The sequence below is a fragment of the Chiloscyllium plagiosum genome, unplaced genomic scaffold, assembly GCF_037043375.1.
Source record: "Chiloscyllium plagiosum isolate Xiang-an unplaced genomic scaffold, Cpla_swu_hap1 HiC_scaffold_12, whole genome shotgun sequence".
NCBI lineage: Eukaryota > Metazoa > Chordata > Chondrichthyes > Orectolobiformes > Hemiscylliidae > Chiloscyllium > Chiloscyllium plagiosum.
Window position 1 is genome coordinate 87,236,995 of NW_028270150.1, and position 19,816 is coordinate 87,256,810.

Genomic DNA, 19,816 nt, shown 5'->3' on the forward strand with positions numbered 1-19,816 from the left:
GATTCTCGGGAGAGATTACAGAGAATTAGGCAGGAATATAAAAAGGAGATCCTCAAAAGGAGTAATATCTGGATTACTCCCGGTGCTACGAGCTGGTGAGGGCAGGAATAGACCAGATGAATGCACGGCTGAGCAACTGGTGTACGGGAGAAGGACTCACATATTTGGATCATTGGAAGCTGTTTTGGGGTAGAAGTATCCTGTACAAAAAGGATGAATTGCACCAAAATTGGAAGGGGACTAATATACTGGCAGGGAGATTTGCTAGAGCTGCTCAGGAGGATTTAAACTAGTAAGGTGGAGGGATGGGACTCAAGGAGATAGTGAGGAAAGATTTCAATCTGAGACTGGTACAGTTGAGAACAAAGGCAAGTCAAACAGTTAGGGACAAGGCAGAGAACAAGGTAGGACTGATAAATTAAACCCAATTTATTTCGATGCGAGGGGCCTAACCAGGAAGACAGGTGAACTCAGGGCACGGTTAGGAACATCGTACTGGGTTTTCATAGCAATTACAAAAATATGGCTTAGGGATGGACAGGACTGGCAGCTTAATGTTCCAGGAGACAAATGCTACAGTAAGGACTGAAAGGGAGGCAAGAGAGGATGGGTAATGGCATTTTTGATAAGGGATAGCATTACAGCTGTACTGAGGGAGGATATTCTCGAAATACATCCAGAGATGTTATTTGGGTGGAACTGAGAGATAAGAAAGGGATGATCACCTTATTGGGATTGTATTATAGACCTCTTAATAGTCAGAGGGAAATTAAGAAACAAATTTGCAAGGAGATCTCTTCCTATTCATATACCCATCCAAATGCCTTTTAAATGTTGCAATTGTACCAGCCTCCATCACTTCCTCTGGCAGCTCATTCCATACACGTACCACCCTCTGTGTGAAAACATTGCCCCTTAGGTCTCTTTTATATCTTTCTCCTCTCACCCTAAACCTATGCCCTCTAGTTCTGGACTCCCCGACCCCAAGGAAAAAGACTTTGTCTATTTATCCTACCCATGCCCCTCATGACTTTATAAACCTCTGTAAGGTCACCCCTCAGCTTCTGACGCTCCAGGGAAAACAGCCCCAGCCTGTTCAGCCTCTCCCTATAGCTCAAATCCTCCAACCCTGGCAACATTCTTGTAAATCGTTTCTGAACTATTTCGAGTTTCACAACATCTTTCCGATAGGAAGGAGAGCAGAACTGCACGCAATATTCTAACAGTGGCCTAACCAATGTCCTGTACAGCTGCAACATGACCTCCCAACTCTTGTACTCAATACTCTGACCAATAAAGGAAAGCATACCAAACGCCTGCTTCACTATCCTATCTACCTGCGACTCCACTTTCAAGGAGCTATGAACCTGCACTCCAAGGTCTCTTTGTTCAGCCACACGCCCCAGGACCTTACCATTAAGTGCATAAGTCCTGCTAAGGTTTGCTTTCCCAAAATACATCACCTCACATTTATCTAAATTAAACTCCATCTGCTACTTCCCAGCCCATTGGCCCATCTGATCAAAATCCTGTTGTAATCTGAGGTTAAAAATCACACAACACCAGGTTATAGTCCAACAGGTTTAATTGGAAGCACACTAGCTTTCGGAGCGACGCTCCTTCATCAGGTAATTGTGGAGGGCTCGATCGTAACACAGAATTTATAGCTATAGAATTGATGAAAAGTAGTGGCCTTGTGGCACTCCACTGGTCACAGGCTTCCAGTCTGAAAAACCCTCCAACACCACACACTGTCTCCTACCTTTGAGCCAGTTCTGTCTCCAAGTGGCGAGTTCTCCCTGTATTCCAGGAGAGCTAACCTTGCTCACCAGTCTCCAATGGGGAACCTTGTCGAACGCCTTACTGAAATCCATTTAGATCACATCTACCTCTCTGCCCTCATCAATCCTCTTTGTTACTTCTTCAAAAAACTCAAATCAAGTTTGTGAGACATGATTTCCCACGCAAAAAGCCATGTTGACTAGCCCTAATCAGTCTTTGCCTTTCCAAATACATGTACATCCTGTTCCTCAGGATTCCATCCAACAACTTGCCCAACACCGACATCAAGCTCATTGGTCTATAGTTCCCTGGCTTGTCCTTACCACCTTTCTTAAACAGTGGCACCACGTTAGCCAACCTCCAGTCTTCCGGCACCTCACCTTTGACTATCGATGATACAAATTTGGGGTACATTTTATAAAAAACATGTAATTGTGGGATGAAGATCTATGATTCTGCATTCTTCTTGCTTTATTATTTATAATGAGCTACTTACGGTAAATTTTCTCACTCCTTGCAAACCAGAGAATTTCTGATAGGATATATCTGCCTTCACTTTGCCAGCATCAAGGTCACCCGTGTATATCTGCTTGATACCAGCATTGTTTATTAAAGGTACACATTCATCACATGGACATTTGGTAACAAAAATCATTGTTTTTTCCTCATCTTTAATATCTTGACATCTGCAAAAGAAACACATTGAACATCTGATAAATAGTAAAAAGCACAATAGACTGCAGATTAGATGTCCTGATTTTTCATTCAATGTTGTTTTCAGCATGCCTGCATTCCTATGGTGCATTCCATTTATACACACCATGACAACACATCTTTCAAACTTAGCATCTGGATCAGAGGAGCCAATCACAGAGATTCAAACTGCATTTCCTTGATAATGTCATTTGGCACCTTTAATTGGAAAGTGCTTTATACATTTTGAAATATATTAGTCTTGGTTGATTCTTATTTGAATCGACTGAAAATAGGTAAACCTAATAGCTTAATGCAAATGGATAAGTAACAATGGATGCTTTACATCAGAAAGTCATGGAGTCAGACAATGTGAAAACAGATCCTTCAGTCCAACAAATTATGCTGAACATAATCCCAAGCTAAACTAGCTCCACCTGCCTGGTCCTGGCCGATATTCCCTCCAAACCTTTCCTATTCATGAATTTAATGAAATGTCTTTTAAATGTTCTAATTGTACCCATATCCACCACTTCCTCAGGAAGTCCATTCCTCATGAGAACCACCCTCTATGTAAAGAATTTGTCCCTCATGTCTTTTTCAAATCTCTCTCCTCTCACCTTAAAAATATGCTCCCTAGTCTTGAAAGCCCCCATCTTAGGGAATATCATTAACCCAATCTATACCCCTCATTATTTTATAAACTTCTAGAGGATTGCCTCTTAACCTTCTAAGCTCCAGTGAAAAAAGTCCCAGCCTAACCAACCTTTCTTTTTAACTCCAATCTTTCATACTCGGCAACATTCTGGTAAATCTCTTCTGAGCCCTCTCCAGCTTAAGATATCCTTCCTATAACTGGCGACCAGTATGACACATTTATTTGTTCCTACATCACAAATCTCACAAGCCACTAAAGAATCATAAAAACAGCACAAAGACAAAATTCTGAAACTGAGCAAGTTAGGCTCAGGCATTGCCCAAAATATGGACTTATTGCTTTTCTCTATGGATGCAGCGTTTTGCTCAGGGTTTCTGAAATTTTCTCATTTTGTTTCAGGTTTCTAGTGACTACAGTAGATACGTTTTATAGGAACATAGTTCCTTGTAAAGATTTGGAGGTTTTTACCCTGAATTATTGTTTGAATGTTACTTTTTTTTCGTATTTGTTCATGGGACGCAAGCATCATTGGTAAGGTCAACATTTATTGCTCATCCCTCGAGAAAATGGTCAGGAGTGTCATTCCTGATACATTTCAGTCAGTGTGGTTTAGGTGCCGGATTTTGGATAAGACATTTAACAGTGATCCAGTCTTAGGTGGTTTAAGACTGTTACCGATATTTTGAAGAGGAGCAGGGAAGCTCTCCTGGAGCCCTGGCCAAAATTTCTTTTTCAGCCAACATCACTAATAATAGATCTTCAAGATGGTCACTGTTGCTTATGGTATCTTGCTACGGTAAAATTACTTGCTCCATTTTTCTAAGTTACAACAGTGACTGCACATTCACTGGCTGATACTGCTTTGGGCTGAAAATGTGTTGCTGGAAAAGCGCAGCAGGTCAGGCAGCATCCAGGGAACAGGAGAATCGACGTTTCGGGCATAAGCCCTTCTTCAGGAATGCTGCTTTGGGTCATTGAAGGTTTAATGCGAGCATTTCGTCCTTTATATTTAAAACCAATCATGTAAATTGTTCCAAAAAGTCTTTTGGGTACCTACCGGAAAGTTAAGGCATTCTGTTCAGCATGTACAATGTACCGAAACTTCCGGGCCTCTCTGTCTTTCTGCTGTTTCTCATCCAGCTGAGGGTAATCTGCATATTCAGATCCCATTGGATAGGCATTATAACCACATCCTATCAGATACCTAGCTCCTGTTCCGTCACAATTATTCTACAAATAAACAGAAATTGATTATTTTGACATAATGTTTTAAATGATAACTTGATCAGAATTTTGTTGAGGCTGTCTCTGATCTCATTATTCAGGCAGAAGTCTGGAGTATCAATCGGTTGGCAAAGAGTGGAACAGTTCATCATACTCCTTTGGGGTTTCTTCCCCAGACAGTTCCAGCTAGTTAGGGCAATCTCTTGCAAGATGGATGTTCTGAACATTCACACACACAAAATAATTTTCAGATAAGATGTCAAACAGGATTTTAAACATGACATAATCTCTAAGAACTATTAACTAAAGAATAGCTTCATGTGATTTGATTGTTATCACATGTACTGAGATACAGTGAAAAGTATTGTTTTGCGTGCTGTCCAGGCAAATCATACCATACATAAGTACATCAGAGTAATAGAACAGAATGCAGAATAGTATTACAGCTGCAGGTGCAGAGAAAGATCAACGTATAAGATGTTCATTCAAAAGTCTGTTAACAGCACGGAAGAAACTGTTCTTGAATCTGTTGGTACCTGTTTTCAAACTTATGTATCTTTTGCCTGGTGGAAGAGGATGCAAGATAGTATAACTGGGGTGGGAGAGTTCTTTGATTATGTTGGCTACTTTTCCGAGACAGTGAGAAGTATAAACAGGGTTAAATGATTGAAGGCTGGTTTGTGTAGTGGACAGGGCTGCATTGACAACTATAATTTCTTGCAGTCTTGGGCAGAGCAGTTGTTACACCAAGTTGTAATATATCTGGATAGGATGCTTTCAATGGTGCATCAATAAAAATTGGTAAGAGTCCTTGTGGACATTTTGAAATTCGTTAACCGTCTGAGGAAATTAAGGTGTTGGTGTGCTTCCTTAACCAAAACATCAGTGTGGGTGGACCAGGACACATTGTTGATAATCCATTCTTCTAGGAACTTGAAGGTCTCGACAATTTTCAAATTCAGTACATTGATGACAGGGGTGTGTCTTCCACTCCACTTCCTGAAGTCATGACCACCTCCTTCATTTTGCTGACATTGAGAGACTGTTGTCTTTACACCATACCACTAAACTGTATCTCTTTCCTGTATTCTGTCTAGTGTAATCAGCAAACTTGTAAATGGAGTTAGAGCAGAATACTCTAACTGAGTATGCAATCTTATGGAGCTTTGATGTTGAGGATTATTATGGAGGATTATCATCGAGGAGGTGTTATTGCCTATCCCTACTGATTGCGGTCTATGAGTCAGGAAATCGAGGATCCAGTTGGACAGGACGGAGCGGAATCCGAGGTCTCAGAGTTTGGAGATGAGTTTAGTTTGAATTATGGTGTTGGAAGTGGAACTAAAGTCAATAAGTAGGAGTCTGACATGTTATCCAGATGTTCCAGATTTGAGTGTAGGGTCAGGGAGATGGTGGCTGCCGCGGATCTGTTGTAACAGTAGGCAAATTGCAGTGGATGAAGGCAATCTGGAAGGCTGGAGTTGATGTATGTCATAAGTAGTGTTTAGAACAGAGTGGTGCTGGAAAAGCACAGCAGGTCAGGCAGCATCTGAGGAGCAGGAAAATTGACGTTTCGGGCAAAAGCCCTTCATCAGGAAATCCGTATGCCATAAGTAACCTCTCGAAGCACTTCATAATGACGGATGTCAATGACTACTGCCCAATGGCTCTAAGACATGCTGCCTGAGTGGTCTCTTTGAAGCAGGTGGGAACTTCCGAATGGACTAAAGAGAGGTTAAAGATGTCTGCAAATACCCCTGCCAGCTGGTCCGCTCAGGATCTGAGTGCACAGCAGGGGACTCCATATGTGCCAGTCGAATTCCATAGGTTCACTCTCAGGAAGGCTGATCTGATATCTACAGTGCTGACTTTGGCTACAGGTACACCACAGGCCAATGGGCATGTGATGTCATTTCACTGACATTCTGTTCAAGGTGAGCACAGAATGCATTGAGCTCATCGGGAGGGATGCATTGTTGCTAGCAATTCTACTTGACTTTGCTTTGTAGCCCGTTATATCATGTAAGCTTTGATGCAATCAACATACAATTGTGTGCTTAGTCTGGGACTCTAGTATTTTCTCTTGGCATCCCTGATGGCTTTGCGAAAGTCATACCTAGTTTTCCTGTATGGGTCAAGGTCGCCCAACTTGAATGCCTCACATTTTGACTTCAATTTACATTGGATCTCCTGGTTTATCCATGTTTTCCAGTTGGGAAACATTTGGATTAATTTCTTTGGGCTGCAGTCCTCTACACACTAACTGATTAAGTTTGTGACGATAGTGGCATACTCATTTAGATTGACCGCTGATTTCTTGAATACGGACCAGTCCACTGACACCAAGCAGTCATGAAGGAACTCACCTGTTACTCCAGACCAGCACTGTACTGGATCCACATGCATCAGCTTCTGTTTGTAAGCGAGGAGAAGGAGCACAGCATCATGGTCTGATTTTCCAAAATGCAGACAGGAATGGAGCAGTAGGCAATTAGAGAGTTCATTGTGAACAGAGATCAGAGAGATGGTTGATCTGTCTAAATATTATCTAATGCATGACTCAACAATAAACCCAACAAATCAAAGAGAATTAAGCAGACAGATATTAAAGAGGAATATTCTTTCTGCTGAGTTCAAGCTGGTGAGGAAGAAGAATGAATTAACAGTGAAGCAAATCTCTGGGAAGTTAAGAGTGAAATTATCTACTTTTTGTCTAAAATATATTTATGAAAAATGTCAGTAAAGACACACAAATATATTAGCTTGTTTTGGGTTCAGGATAAGATTGATCTTTGCATAGAAAACCCAGAGACTAAACATTTTTAGGCAATTTTGTAGGAGACCTGACTGGCATAATAAGTATACATAGTTTCTCTCCTTGAAAGCAATATAGAACAGTACAGGGAAAGCCTCAGTGGAATTACCTTAGTGGAAACATTTGATTGGTGAGAACTTCAAACCAGAAATGCTTGCTTAAGAATCTGCAAGATATGAAAAACTAAGAAAATTTACGGTTTTTTAAAGTAACAATGTAAGAAAACCTCAAAATTTATAGGAAAGAACTGGAAAGAATCAGTTAAGTCAAATTTAAGGATTTGATATTGAAAGGTAATATTTCTGGATTTGAGTCTCTGAAATGGATAGTATTGGGAAACAGGATGAATCTTTGTTTTGCTGTACTTTTAGATCTTACAAGTGTGTTCTATATTTAAACAACTTGGTTTGCTTTTTTTTCCTTTTGGGTAAAAGGCTGGATATCAAATAACGACAAGACAGAGTACAGTAAAGAATACTGGTAATATGGTGCAAAGATAACAATCTCTCCCTCAATATTAACAAAACTAAAGAGTTGATCATCGACTTCAGGAAGAAAGGGAAAGAACATATCCTTATCTACATCTATGGAACGGTGGTGGAGAGGGTCGAGAGTGTCAAGTTCTTAGGAGTGATGATAACCAACAATCTGGCCTGGACCACCACATAGATACAACGATCAAGAAAGCACAATAGCACCTCTTCATCCTCAGAAGGCTAAGGAAATTCGGCATGTCCATAAGGACCCTCACCAACTTGTACAGATGCATCTTAAAACATTTTATCTGCAGTATCATGGTTTGGTAATGGCAACTGCTCTGTCCAGTACCATAAGAAACGGCAGAAATTTGTGAATACAGCCCATACCATCATACAAGCCAACCTCCCATCCACTGCCTCCATCTGCACTTCCCGTTGGCACAGAAAGGCAGCCCACTTCATTAAAGACCCCTTCCACCCTGGTTATAATCTCTTCCCATTTCTTCTGTTAGGCAGAAAATACAAAAGCTTAAACACACATACCAACAGGTTCAAAAACAGCGTCGTCCCTGCTGTTATTAGACTGCTGAATAGACCGCTCAAATTTCAAATCTAATGTTGACCTTGCTTTTGTAACCCCGTGCAGCCATAATTTTGTATGCCTTGCTCTGCTCCAACACCCAATGATCTGTATGTCCTTCCTTATATGTTGATCTGCCTGTACTGCATGCAAAACATAACTTTTCACTGTACTTAGGTTGACAAGGCACCAATAAATCATTAAATCAAATGTAGTAAACTATCTTTTTCAGCAAATGACCTCCGCATTAACTATTTTAAAAAATCTATCAAGCCAGATATCATTCTGGAATCTGATTTGTTGAGTAGTTGCATCAGCTAGATCATAATTTGTATAAAATGTATGTGTATATGTTGATGCTTTTTTATAAATATATTATAAATGTTTGTTGCCATGGACTTCAGGGCTACAGATGCATGATTTCTTTGGGTGTCTTGGCTAGTCTCAAAATGGATCAGTTCTCCTGCAACAAAAACGTTAGTGGAAATTTTTAAAATATCACTTGGGCAGCAATTTGCTTAATTATTATATTACATTTTAAAACATTCTTATCATTTACAAAATACACATAAATAAATATTAAGTAGTGCTGGAAAAAGATAGATTTTGCTAAAGCTTTTTGTCTTGCATTCATCAGGATAACTTGCAAGAAATACCAAGGTAGAGGGAAAACAACATTTATACTATCTTTGAGAAGAGTGCTGAATGGTTGTCAAATAGACTTTGATTGGTTGAGGCACTGCTATGGAAAATACAGCTGTTAGTGATTATTGATTGTTAACTGTCAAGCTTTGTTACACTTCAAACTAGACAGGTTATTCTGACTGTGTTTGGCAATGCCTTAACCAGGGTCCTTCTGTCTGCAAAGATCAGGATCCTGTGTTTTAGTATACGCAGCTTCCAGTACACGCAAGTCCATCTGTGACCCTGATGATTGCAAAATTTGAAAAGCGCCTGGAGGAGTATTAAAAGGCTAGGGAATAGTATACTGTGAACCAAGTGCAGGTAAATGGGTTGGTGTAGTTTGGTGTTTGTTTGGTATAGACAAGGTGAGTCGAAGAGCCATATAGCAAGAAACAGGGCCTATGCCTGACAATTCTAAATTAGTTGTCAGCATTGTTTTTCACACATGTCAGATTCTGTTCTCAGGGCATTGCCTGGATCAGTTAGGATCAACCTGCCTGGTTTAAAGTTTGAACAAAGCTTGACTGCTAACTATCAGACATCATCACTGGATGCCTTCTCCATGGCAATGCCTTTACAAATCAGAGTTCACTTGTCTACTAATGAGCATTTTCCTCTCATACAATATAAGTGTCCTTTCCCCTTTACATGTCTTGCAAATTGTTCTCACGGGCGCAAGGGAAAAAGCTTCAACTTATAAGTATTGCTGATAAAAAGGCAGTTCTTACAACCAAACAACTATTTAGATAAATATTAGCTGGCTGAATATAGCAATGCTTGCTATTAGTCCATAACACAAAGTGCACATTGTAAGTTTGCCACACATTATTCATTGCTGTAATGTAAAATATTACAGGAATCTATTGTGTCATTTGAAGAAGAACAAGGATGTTCTCCTTGGTAGCCTGGTCAATACTTAGCATATGACCAACATCACTAAAAGAGATGATCCAGTCATTGCCACATTATAGTTTGTGGGACCTTGCTGTGTGCAACATACAGCCCATTTCTTATTGGTGAATACACTTCAAATGTATCTGGCTAGCTGTAAAGTGCTTTGTTTCTTTCTTATGTCATACCACCCTTTATCAAGATAGTTACCTAACTTTTAATTGAAGTAGTTAATAGATCATATCAAATGCCTTTGATATATCCACCATTAACAGAACAAATATTTCATCCTGGAGGGTGGGGTGGATGGTTCATTTTTGAGCTGCTAATTTAAATTCCTCTATGCTGTTAATTGTTTTTATCTTAAGTCATAACTAATAAAATTAGCTATTAAATTGAGTCGATAAAGTATAGTGCTGGAAAAAGCACAATAGGTCAGGCAGCAACTGAGGTGCAAGACAGTCAACATTTCAAGCTTAACCTTTCTTCAGGACTGATGGGTTAAGACTGAAACTTCAACTCTCTTTCCCGTCAGATGCTGCCTGACCTGTTGTGCTTTTTCCAGCACCACACTTTATCGACTGACTTCTCCAGCATCTGCAGTCCTTACTATTTCCTAATAACTAATAAATTTAACAAAAGCACAAGTCCTTTTCTCTGTAAACTGTTTTTATTTAATGGAACGGTTGTGGGGCTAAGTTGGAGGATGGGGATAAGAGTGCTGTCAGTCAATTTGTTGAGTGAAGATGGAAAAAAAATAGATCAAATTTGCCATAGTTCCCTGACTGAAATAGCCAGTGTTAATGGCAGATAAACAGGAGGTTGGAAGAACACAGTAAGCCAGGCAGCGGAGAAGTCGACATTTCGGGTGTAACTCTATGCAAAATGTTGACTTCTCCACCTCCTGATGCTGCCTGGCTTGGTGCGTTTCTCCAGCCTCCTGCTTGTTTACCTTGGATCCCAGCATCTGCAGTCCTTTTGTTTCTAACCAAGTGTTAAAGGCAGAATCAATCTATGTCATGAACTCTTGTTTAAACCTTGATTAGACATCAAGTGAAATGGTGATGTCAATGCAATCTCACAAACAAGTAAAGCATCAAACTGTTTCAGCAGAAAACTAGTAGCATTTCACCTTCACAAAAAAGTGCAAAAATGTACAACATACCGACTTTCCTTCTGCCCAGATCACTGCTCCAACACCAATCTTTTGATCCTCTGAAATATATTAATGTAAGTCGGTTTAATAGAACTTCAAGTATTTCCTGCCACTCACATGATTCATTCAAAGGAATTCTTGCCATAAAAGATATGTATTAATTTTAAGAATCAAACAGAAATGAAACAGGAAATCTATAATTTAAAATCATGATTGCATCAAGGTAGAAGAATGCACATTACATGTTAAAAAAATACTGTAAAGTGTTATCAAATCTTCCCAGATAAAGAACCTCCCCAAATTTGGATCAAAAGATCTTGCAAATTACCACAACTGGCCACAATCTTTTCAATGATTCCAGTAACTATCTAAATTATATCAATATGTAAGAATATGTAGAAATTAAATATTTACACTTTGTTTCTAAAATGAGAGAACATCCCAAGGTACTTCACAGAAAATTAAGTGACAAAACAAAAGAGGAAATAGTAGAAAAGGCATAAATCTTCATCAAAGAAGTCAGATTTATTGAGGGTCTTAAACACAGAAGCTAAGAGCAGGAGTAGGCCGTTCAGCCTATTAAGCCATTGAAAATGATCATGGCTGATCCTCCAGTTCATAGCCATATTCTCAATTTCTCTCCATACCCTTTGATGCCTTTAATATATCAATCTATTTATTGACTATACTCAGTGATACAGCCTCTGTAGCCTTTCCACAGGCTGACCATAGGCCATTAAATGAAGATGTTTTCTCATCTCAGTCCTAAATGGCTTACACTGTATCCTTCAGTTGTAACATATCATCAATATATATTCATGATTTAGATGAGGGAAGAAAATGTAATATCTCTAAATTTGCAGGCGACACAATGTTGGGTTGGGGAATGCGCTTGGGGAGGATGCAGAAATTTTGGCTTATACCATTTGCCTTCCTAACTGTTTGTTGTATCTGTCTGTTTACTTTTATTGACTGGTATTCAATAACACCCAATCCTTCGGCAGATCCACATTTCCCAATATGACACCATTTTTCACACTGGAGTGTATAACTTCACAAATATTCACATTATACTGCATCTGCCATGTGTTTGCCCACAAAATCAACTTGCCTAGATCACCGTGAAACCTTCTTGCATACATGAGGAGACTGACTACATATCAAGAGTTAAATAAAAATTCAAGAATCAAATTTTTAAAATCTTACCCATAGAATGAGGAATTTCATGTTTTATAACCCTGTAAAGGCTTGGCAATTTCTCTGTGAATTTAGCTTACAGCTCTGCTTCATTTCCAAGAGTTAGAAGTTTTATCCAAGCTTTGGATATACTTGTGGACAAATGCACTTTGGAAGCTTTAGGTTTTCCACTGTTCCTTGAATCTCCACTCCCCAGAATGCTGTGTAACAGCCAAGTCACCACAATCAGGCAGAAAATTTGCAAATCTGCGTGAGGGTGCAGGAGAAAATTGGCTAGGAAGGAAGGCCTATGACAGGAATATATAACAATAAAGAAAACATTTGGGTGGTTTATGCAAATTAAGTCACGCAATTGGACATATGTTTTCAGTGCTACCTGGGGCAAATACATTTTTTTGCTGCAGAGAGACTGAAGCTATTCATAGGTCAGATGGGATGTTTGTGGAGCACTGATGTGGAAGTTGCTGGACTACAAAATAGTCCTTCAAAGAAATATTGAAAGAATTAGAAGTTGTTTGTTTCTTCCTACTTTAAATTTTCACAAGACAATTGGCAGTCTTGGATTTTTTTTCAGCATGTGAGCTCTCCCAAGATAAACTTATTGATTAATCACAAATTCCCTCAGGGCATGAATGTATCATAACTTCATTTGGGACTGAAGACATGTGTAGGCCAAATAGTTTCTCTTCCTTTAAATATTAATGGTGACAGTCCAGCAACTTTTATATTTTTAAAAATTTCCTGTCAACCCACATATTATCAGATTAACTGAATGTAATTTTGTAATCTTTCACAGGTAAATTGTTGTGCAATTCAACTACATAGCATCTAAGATAATTTGTACCATGCAGCTATACTATTAACACAACATAGTTCCTCGTGCCAACCATATATGCAATAGAGGTTTCCCCATCATCACAGTGGAGCAAACTTGCTGAAGCAACACAAGACACGACTGATAGAAATTGCAACGAGCATTTAGTTGACCCTGAAAGATAGATTTCATAGATCAGACAGTTAATTGTATTGGTCTTTGCCTTTAAACAAAACCTCAGATATGTTACATCACTGTATAATTGTTAAAAAAAAAGTGCTTCTTTCTGGACTGTCTTTCCCTTGTTCCTTGTGTATTTGGCCTTGGAAGTTTTCTATCTTATTTTAAGAAAAGTACTGTGGTGCACTCTAGCTACTGAGTTCTGCAGTCAATGGATGACAATTACAATCCCACATGCATTATTCCCTTTTAAAGAATTTAAGAACTTGAACTTTCAACTAGAGGATCCTTTTCAGTCTGGTCGGCATGCTGTGTGGGTTATTGCAGTGCACTCCAAAGGGAAGACAAAGAACATTACTCCTGCAATTTCCTGTTTGGTTACCAGGTTCTCTGAGAATTGCAATTCCACAGGATATTGATGAAACTGAACTTCTGTAAAAAGTCCAAAACCAGAATTTTTAAACTTTGTGCTTCATTTGCAGAATCAAAGCTTGAGGAACTGACCAGAACTGAGCAGAACTGGTCCAGGTATCAGAGAGGGACCAGTCTTGGTGGAAATGTACATTTGTTCCATACAATGAACAACTTTACAGAAACATAGTATTTTCAACAATCACATAATTTTATAAATGTGATACGAATGTGTTAACACTTATGAAGCAGATGTGAAAGAAATCAACATGTTGCTTAAAAGGAAATCAATATTTTTGACAACTCAGAGAAACAGGTTTCAGCAGAAAATTGGGTGGAAAAACAGCAGGTGAGAAGGAGGAAAGATTTAGGGAGGGTTGGATGGTCAGAGGAGATCAGAGGGAGGGAGCAAGCGGGGTAGGAAATAAGAAGAGTTTAGTCAGAAGAAGGGATAAAGGGTTGGGAGGGGTGCAAAAAGAGACAGAGGGGAAAGGGTAGGAGAAGAGTTTGTTAAATAAAAAATTTGGATCAAGGTGGGAGGGGAGGAGAATTGAAACATATAAAAGTTCATCTTTACGAAAGATATCATCAGCAGGCAGTGGTGCTGTGATGAGAAAGGCTATGGGTCAGATAGGAATGGATATCTTTAAAAGGTAATAATTGTATCCAGGGGGAGAAGAGTTCATAAACTTGCTTAATGTGGAACAAAAGGCCTGAACAGTTAGTTAGCCCCAAATTTGACACTGGAATGAACCTGGAGAGATATAACAAGAAGGCTGGTTTTCCACAGGTAGGAAAATTTGAGGAACAAGGAAAGAGGCAGTAATTGGCATCCTGGGAGAACAGAACTCCTCAACATAAAGGTGTACCGCTATGTTACCATTCATTTAAAAGAAAAGGAAAAGGCTTGTATTCATTTAGTGCCTTTCAAGACCATAGAATAGTTGGTGCTCCACAGCTAATAAAGTTTGCGGTTTTGAACCTCACTGCAGAAGACTAATACTTTAGTGCACTACTAAGATCATGCAGAACCAGTGGACTTGCCATTGTTCAGATGAGATGTTAAATAAAGGCCACCCTGTCAGATCAATGTAAGAGATCTGACAATACTCTTTCCCAGAAACACACGGAAATTTTCCTTGGAGCCTTGATCAATATTGTCATTTAGCCAACATCACTAAACAGCATATCTGATCATTATCACAGTGCTATTTATGAAACTATGCTGTGTGCTAGTTCTCTGGTGTGTTTCCAGCATTAAACACACTTTAGAAGGACACCATTAGCTTAATAAAGTGCTTTGGGATGTCCTGACATTGTCATACTGCTAAATGTAAGTTATTTATGAGTTAATGAATCTTAAAAATGATGCCTGTTCATATAACATAACTCTAGAATCATACCTAACTTCAAAGTATCAGATTGGTTGTCTTACCTGTCCGATATGCCAACAATCTGGCTTGAACCATGCAATGTCTTGCAAATTTTTGGAACTCGTCATTTGTGTGCTCGTCACATGCTTTGTCCGAATCATCACAATAAAATCTGAACGTCCCATACTCTGGAACGCTACAGTCAACAGTTGCTAACAAAAAGACAAGATCTTCCATTTTATGCCTCAAGTTAGTAAAATGAATATCATCACATACGTTCTCTAAGCCAATAGTCTTCAAGATTTCTTTGTGAGTCTCACTATTGGATATCAAGAATAATTTCTCAAATTCCTGTAATCGATTTCTTCTGCACTCAGTAAAAAAGTCCTCAAGTTTAAAATCTCTGTTCAGGGTGACTATACTTTGTAAAAACTCACACTTTTTTGAGGTTTCTTCCACAAACTGCAGCATGTCGTAAGCCAAAGGCTGAAGCAAGGTGCAAATACGAGAGCGACTGTTGGACTTGAGTCTTTCCACAGCTTTTGCATCTAGTTTTGCATCTGAATTGCAATTATTCATTACATAGTCGTCAACTAGACTTATCTCAGGGTCACCAGGCCAGTATGATATGCGATTGACTCCAGCTAATTTTGAATATTTTGCAAAACAAAAAAGGGTAGAAATTGAAAATGTGGATTTTTGTTTAGTGGCAATTGTACAATTTTATTTCATAAAACAACAACACAGAAGAAAGATCTTCAACACAAACTACTGGGCTGTCTTGTTGAATGAGAAGTCCAATTATTTCTTGTCCCCTGCTCCTTCTGCATAATCTTACAAATTAATCCCCTTCATGTATATATCCAATTTCCTTTCAAAAGCTTTTGCCTACTCATTTTTTTTTCCAGTGCACAATTCTCCACATTAAATTTCATCTATCATGTTTGCCTGTTTCATCAAGATGTCTATGTACTCCTGAAATCTGCAACTACTCTCCTCACTGTTTTTTGGACTTCAAAGACTTACCTCAGCTGAAAGCTTTGAAATTGTACCCACACAACAGGTCAGGAACGTTTGCATAAATTTATCAAAGTATTGCTGGTACTTCTAGGGAACAACACTCCATACCACCTTTCCAAATCATGGCCATTCATCATTATCCTCTGTTTTCTGTTTATTCGCCAGTTTTAAGTCCACATTGGTACTGTCCTATTCAATTTTGCAAGTCCACTATAAGGTAAGGCATTTAATCAAATAATTTTATACTATACATACCATTTAAAACCATCTTTAAACAGGTTGAGCATGGTTTCCTTGAGAAATAGAGATCGCAATCTTTCATCTTAGACCCATGTTTGACAACAGCAATTTGGCCTGCATGTAACTCTGCGCTTGAACAGTGGAGGCCGATAATCTTTGAATTATATACTACAACCAGGCCATTTTTTCGTCGCTAAAAATGAAGAAAAACACCATGTGAACAGGAAACGAAAACATCAAAAACTGAAAATAAAAAAAAGTTCTCCAAATTGAAAGCAAAAATTTAACAAACTGGATCAGCCACATAAATGCCACAGTTAAACAGTAGGCCAGAAGTTAGCTTTCCTCCAGAGCGAGGCATATCGCCTGGCTCCACAAGACTTTCCCTCACCGACATGGCACAGTTCAGAAATATAACAGAATGCTTTCCACTCATCTTGAGGATGTAACTGCATCGCAACTGAAGAAGCTCAACATCATCCAGGAGTTGTCAAGCTGTCCAAACCCAAGACCACCTCTATTTCCAAATACCCCTGTAAGTTAGGCATCACCATGACTAAGGTGTTCATTATCCTTCATTGTTACTGGGTTCAAATATGGAACTCCCTTCCTACCTAGGACAGCTTGTCAAACAAACAACTCACCACTTTCTCAATAGAATTCAGAATGTACAATTAATGTCAGCCTTCCCAATGCCTCTCACATTCAAACATTAAATTGAAATATTAATAACATTAACAATAATATTTTTCCATTTGACTATATTATTCTTTATTGTAGGAATTAATGCTTAGGCATATTATTGATAAACAGAGAAACTTTATCTAAAAATCAGATGTAGATGGTATGAGAGACATTCATTTTGAAAGGATATCCTCATTTAGAGAAGCAAGGTCAAAATATGGAGTTTGTATTCCTCCACTTTTTGCAAAGTCATGCTTAGATCATAAGGATTTTTTATTTTCACTTTGCAATCAGGCTTTTTCAAACCTACTACTTTTTTTAATGCAATGCTTACACTAAATAGCTGGTGAATGTTGGGAGGATACATCTTACAGCATATCTTTTTAATTAACATTTTTCCCATATTCTTTCTTAAAATATTTTTTCCCCATCAAATTGTTGGAGGTGTGAGCTGATAACAGCAATGCAACGGTAATAGGAAATCTGGGGCCAAACAGATCTTCTTAACCAATCAGACTTATGGATAGTGGTTGAATTCAAAGTTAAATCAGGTACAGAAAGAGGAAGGCAATAAGATTGGACTGGGAGTAATAGAAAGGAAAGATTAAAAAATTTAGTTACAATTTGACATTTTAAAAGCTGCCCAGCGATTCCTTACCTCAAGGAATGAGACTCCGTGTTCTTTTTTTAAGTATCTTACTTTGGGGCATAGAGAACTTGACTGACTGTCTTTAATAATTACCATAGTCCCCCCTGTAGCCGCAGGTGTATGTTCCAGGACCTACCTAGGAAGCCCAAAGTTGCAGATAGGAGCAAACTCATTCATTTAAATGGGAAACGTACCTTCCTGGCAGCCTCCTGGTCTATGGTTCTGGAAAGTTCCCGGTAATATGTTCTGGCCGCGGTAAACCATGGGTAACTGAAACTAAGGAAAATGATTCTGCGGATACGGGGGATCGCCCTTATCACATTGCTGAAATGATACTTGTGTTATTAATTATTTGAGGAGAAAGTGAGGACTGCAGATGCTGGAGATCAGAGCTGAAAAAGCGCAGCAGGTCAGGCAGCATCCAAGGAGCAGGAGAATCGACGTTTCGGGCATGAGCCCTTCTTCAGGAATACAGGCAGAGAGCCTGAAGGGTGGAGAGATAAATGAGAGGAAGGTGGGGAGAAAGTAGCATTGAGTATGATAGGTGAGTGGGGGAGGGGATGAAGGTGATAGGTCAGGGGGAGGGGGGAGGGGGGAGTGGATAGGTGGAAAAGAAGATAGGCAGGTAGGACAGGTCATGGGGACAGTGCTGAGCTGGAGGTTTGGAACTGGGGTGAGGTGGGGGAATGGAAAATGAGGAAACTGTTGAAGTCCACATTGATACCCTGGGGTTGAAGTGTTCCGAGGCAAAAGATGAGGCGTTCTTCCTCTGAGCGTCTGGTAGTGATGGAGTGGCGGTGAAGGAGGCCCAGGACTTCCATGTCCTCGGCAGAGTGGGAGGGGGAGTTGAAATGTTGGGCCACAGGGCGGTGTGGTTGATTGGTGCGGGTGTCCCACAAGAGACCTTGGCGTACAGGTTTATAGTTCCTTGAAAAGTAGAGTTGCAGGATAGTGAAGGCGGCATTTGGTGTGCTTGTTTTTATTGGTCAATGCATTGAGTATAGGAGTTGGGAGGTGAGGGTGAGGCTGTACAGCACCTTGGTTAGGCCACCTTAGGATTATTACATTCAGTTCTGGTCTCCTACCTTTAGGAAAGAGATTGTGAAACTTGCAAGGGTTCTGAAAAGATTTACAAGGATATTGCCAGGGTTGGAGAGTTTGATCTATAGGGAGAGGCTGAGTAGGCTGGGGCTATTTTCCCTGGAGCAGCAGAGGCTCAGGGGTGACCTTATTGAGGTTTATAAAATCATGAGAGGCATTGATAGAGTGAGTAGAGTCCCAAACTAGAGGGCATTGGTTTAAGGTGAGAGGAAAAAGATTTAAAAGGGACTTAAAGGCCAACTTATTCACGCAGAGGTTGGTGTGTGTATGGAACAAGCTGCCAGAAGACATGGTGGAGGCCAGTACAATTACAACATTTAAAATGCTTCTGGACAGGTACATGAATAGAAAGATATGGGCCAAATGCTGCCAAAAGAGGCTAGAGTAATTTAGGATATCTGGTCAACATGGACAAGATAGACCAAATGGTCTGTTTCCAAGCTGCATGTCTCTATGACTCTAATTCCCAGATCCACTCTTCCTTTCCAGTATTTTCTGGCCAATTTTTATATTTATAAATGTACATCATTGAAACATCATTATTTTTATGCAAATATATTTACAAATATATATTAGTCCTATATATTTTCCTCCATAGGAATAAGAAATGTTTTATTTTATGACTTCATAAAGATCCAAAGTCAACTAAGTACGTACTTTTGAAACATTGTAATATCGGAAATTCAGCAACTAATTTCCACACAGCAAAATCTGACAACCAACAGGATAGCAATCTGATAGCTTATTTTGGGGATTTGACTGAAAGAGAAATAACAACCAGGCACAATAGGGATAACCCCCTTGCTTTTCTTTGAATGGTATCATGGAGCTTTTAGTCCAACTGAGAGGACAGGTGGAATCTTGTTTTCACACCCATATCTCCTGGCTCCACAAAACCTTTCCCTCACCTACATGGCACAGTTCAGAAATATAACAGAATGCTTTCCACTCATCTTGAGGATGTAACTGCATCGCAACTGAAGAAGCTCAACATGACACCTCAGTGTTATGTCACTTAGACTCAGAGACAAGATGTGTATGTCAATGAAATGGTGAAGAGACATTCTGAAGTGTTTTAACTTTCCCTGAATGAACAAGTGATGGACTAAGTTTGATTCAGATGACATCTACTTTAGCATAGTATTCCATGTAATCCACATTTACCTGTCATTTAATTATCTGAAC

General features: G+C 39.3%; 1 protein-coding gene across 3 annotated transcripts in view; it reads right to left on the reverse strand.

The window, feature by feature from the left end:
• Positions 1–19,816, reverse strand: part of cdadc1 (cytidine and dCMP deaminase domain containing 1) — a 65,269-nt gene that overhangs the window by 25,248 nt on the left and 20,205 nt on the right. For 2 of the 3 annotated variants that reach the window (XM_043700415.2, XM_087993020.1), the window contains exons 3-7: positions 16,213–16,390; positions 15,000–15,581; positions 10,972–11,021; positions 4,191–4,363; positions 2,279–2,468 (exon numbers count right to left, since the gene is read on the reverse strand). In XM_043700415.2, coding sequence (XP_043556350.1) covers positions 2,279–2,468; positions 4,191–4,363; positions 10,972–11,021; positions 15,000–15,581; positions 16,213–16,390 — 1,173 coding nt within the window. The remainder of the gene's footprint in view (positions 1–2,278; positions 2,469–4,190; positions 4,364–10,971; positions 11,022–14,999; positions 15,582–16,212; positions 16,391–19,816) is intronic. The other variant, XM_043700416.2, reaches the window with a different exon arrangement.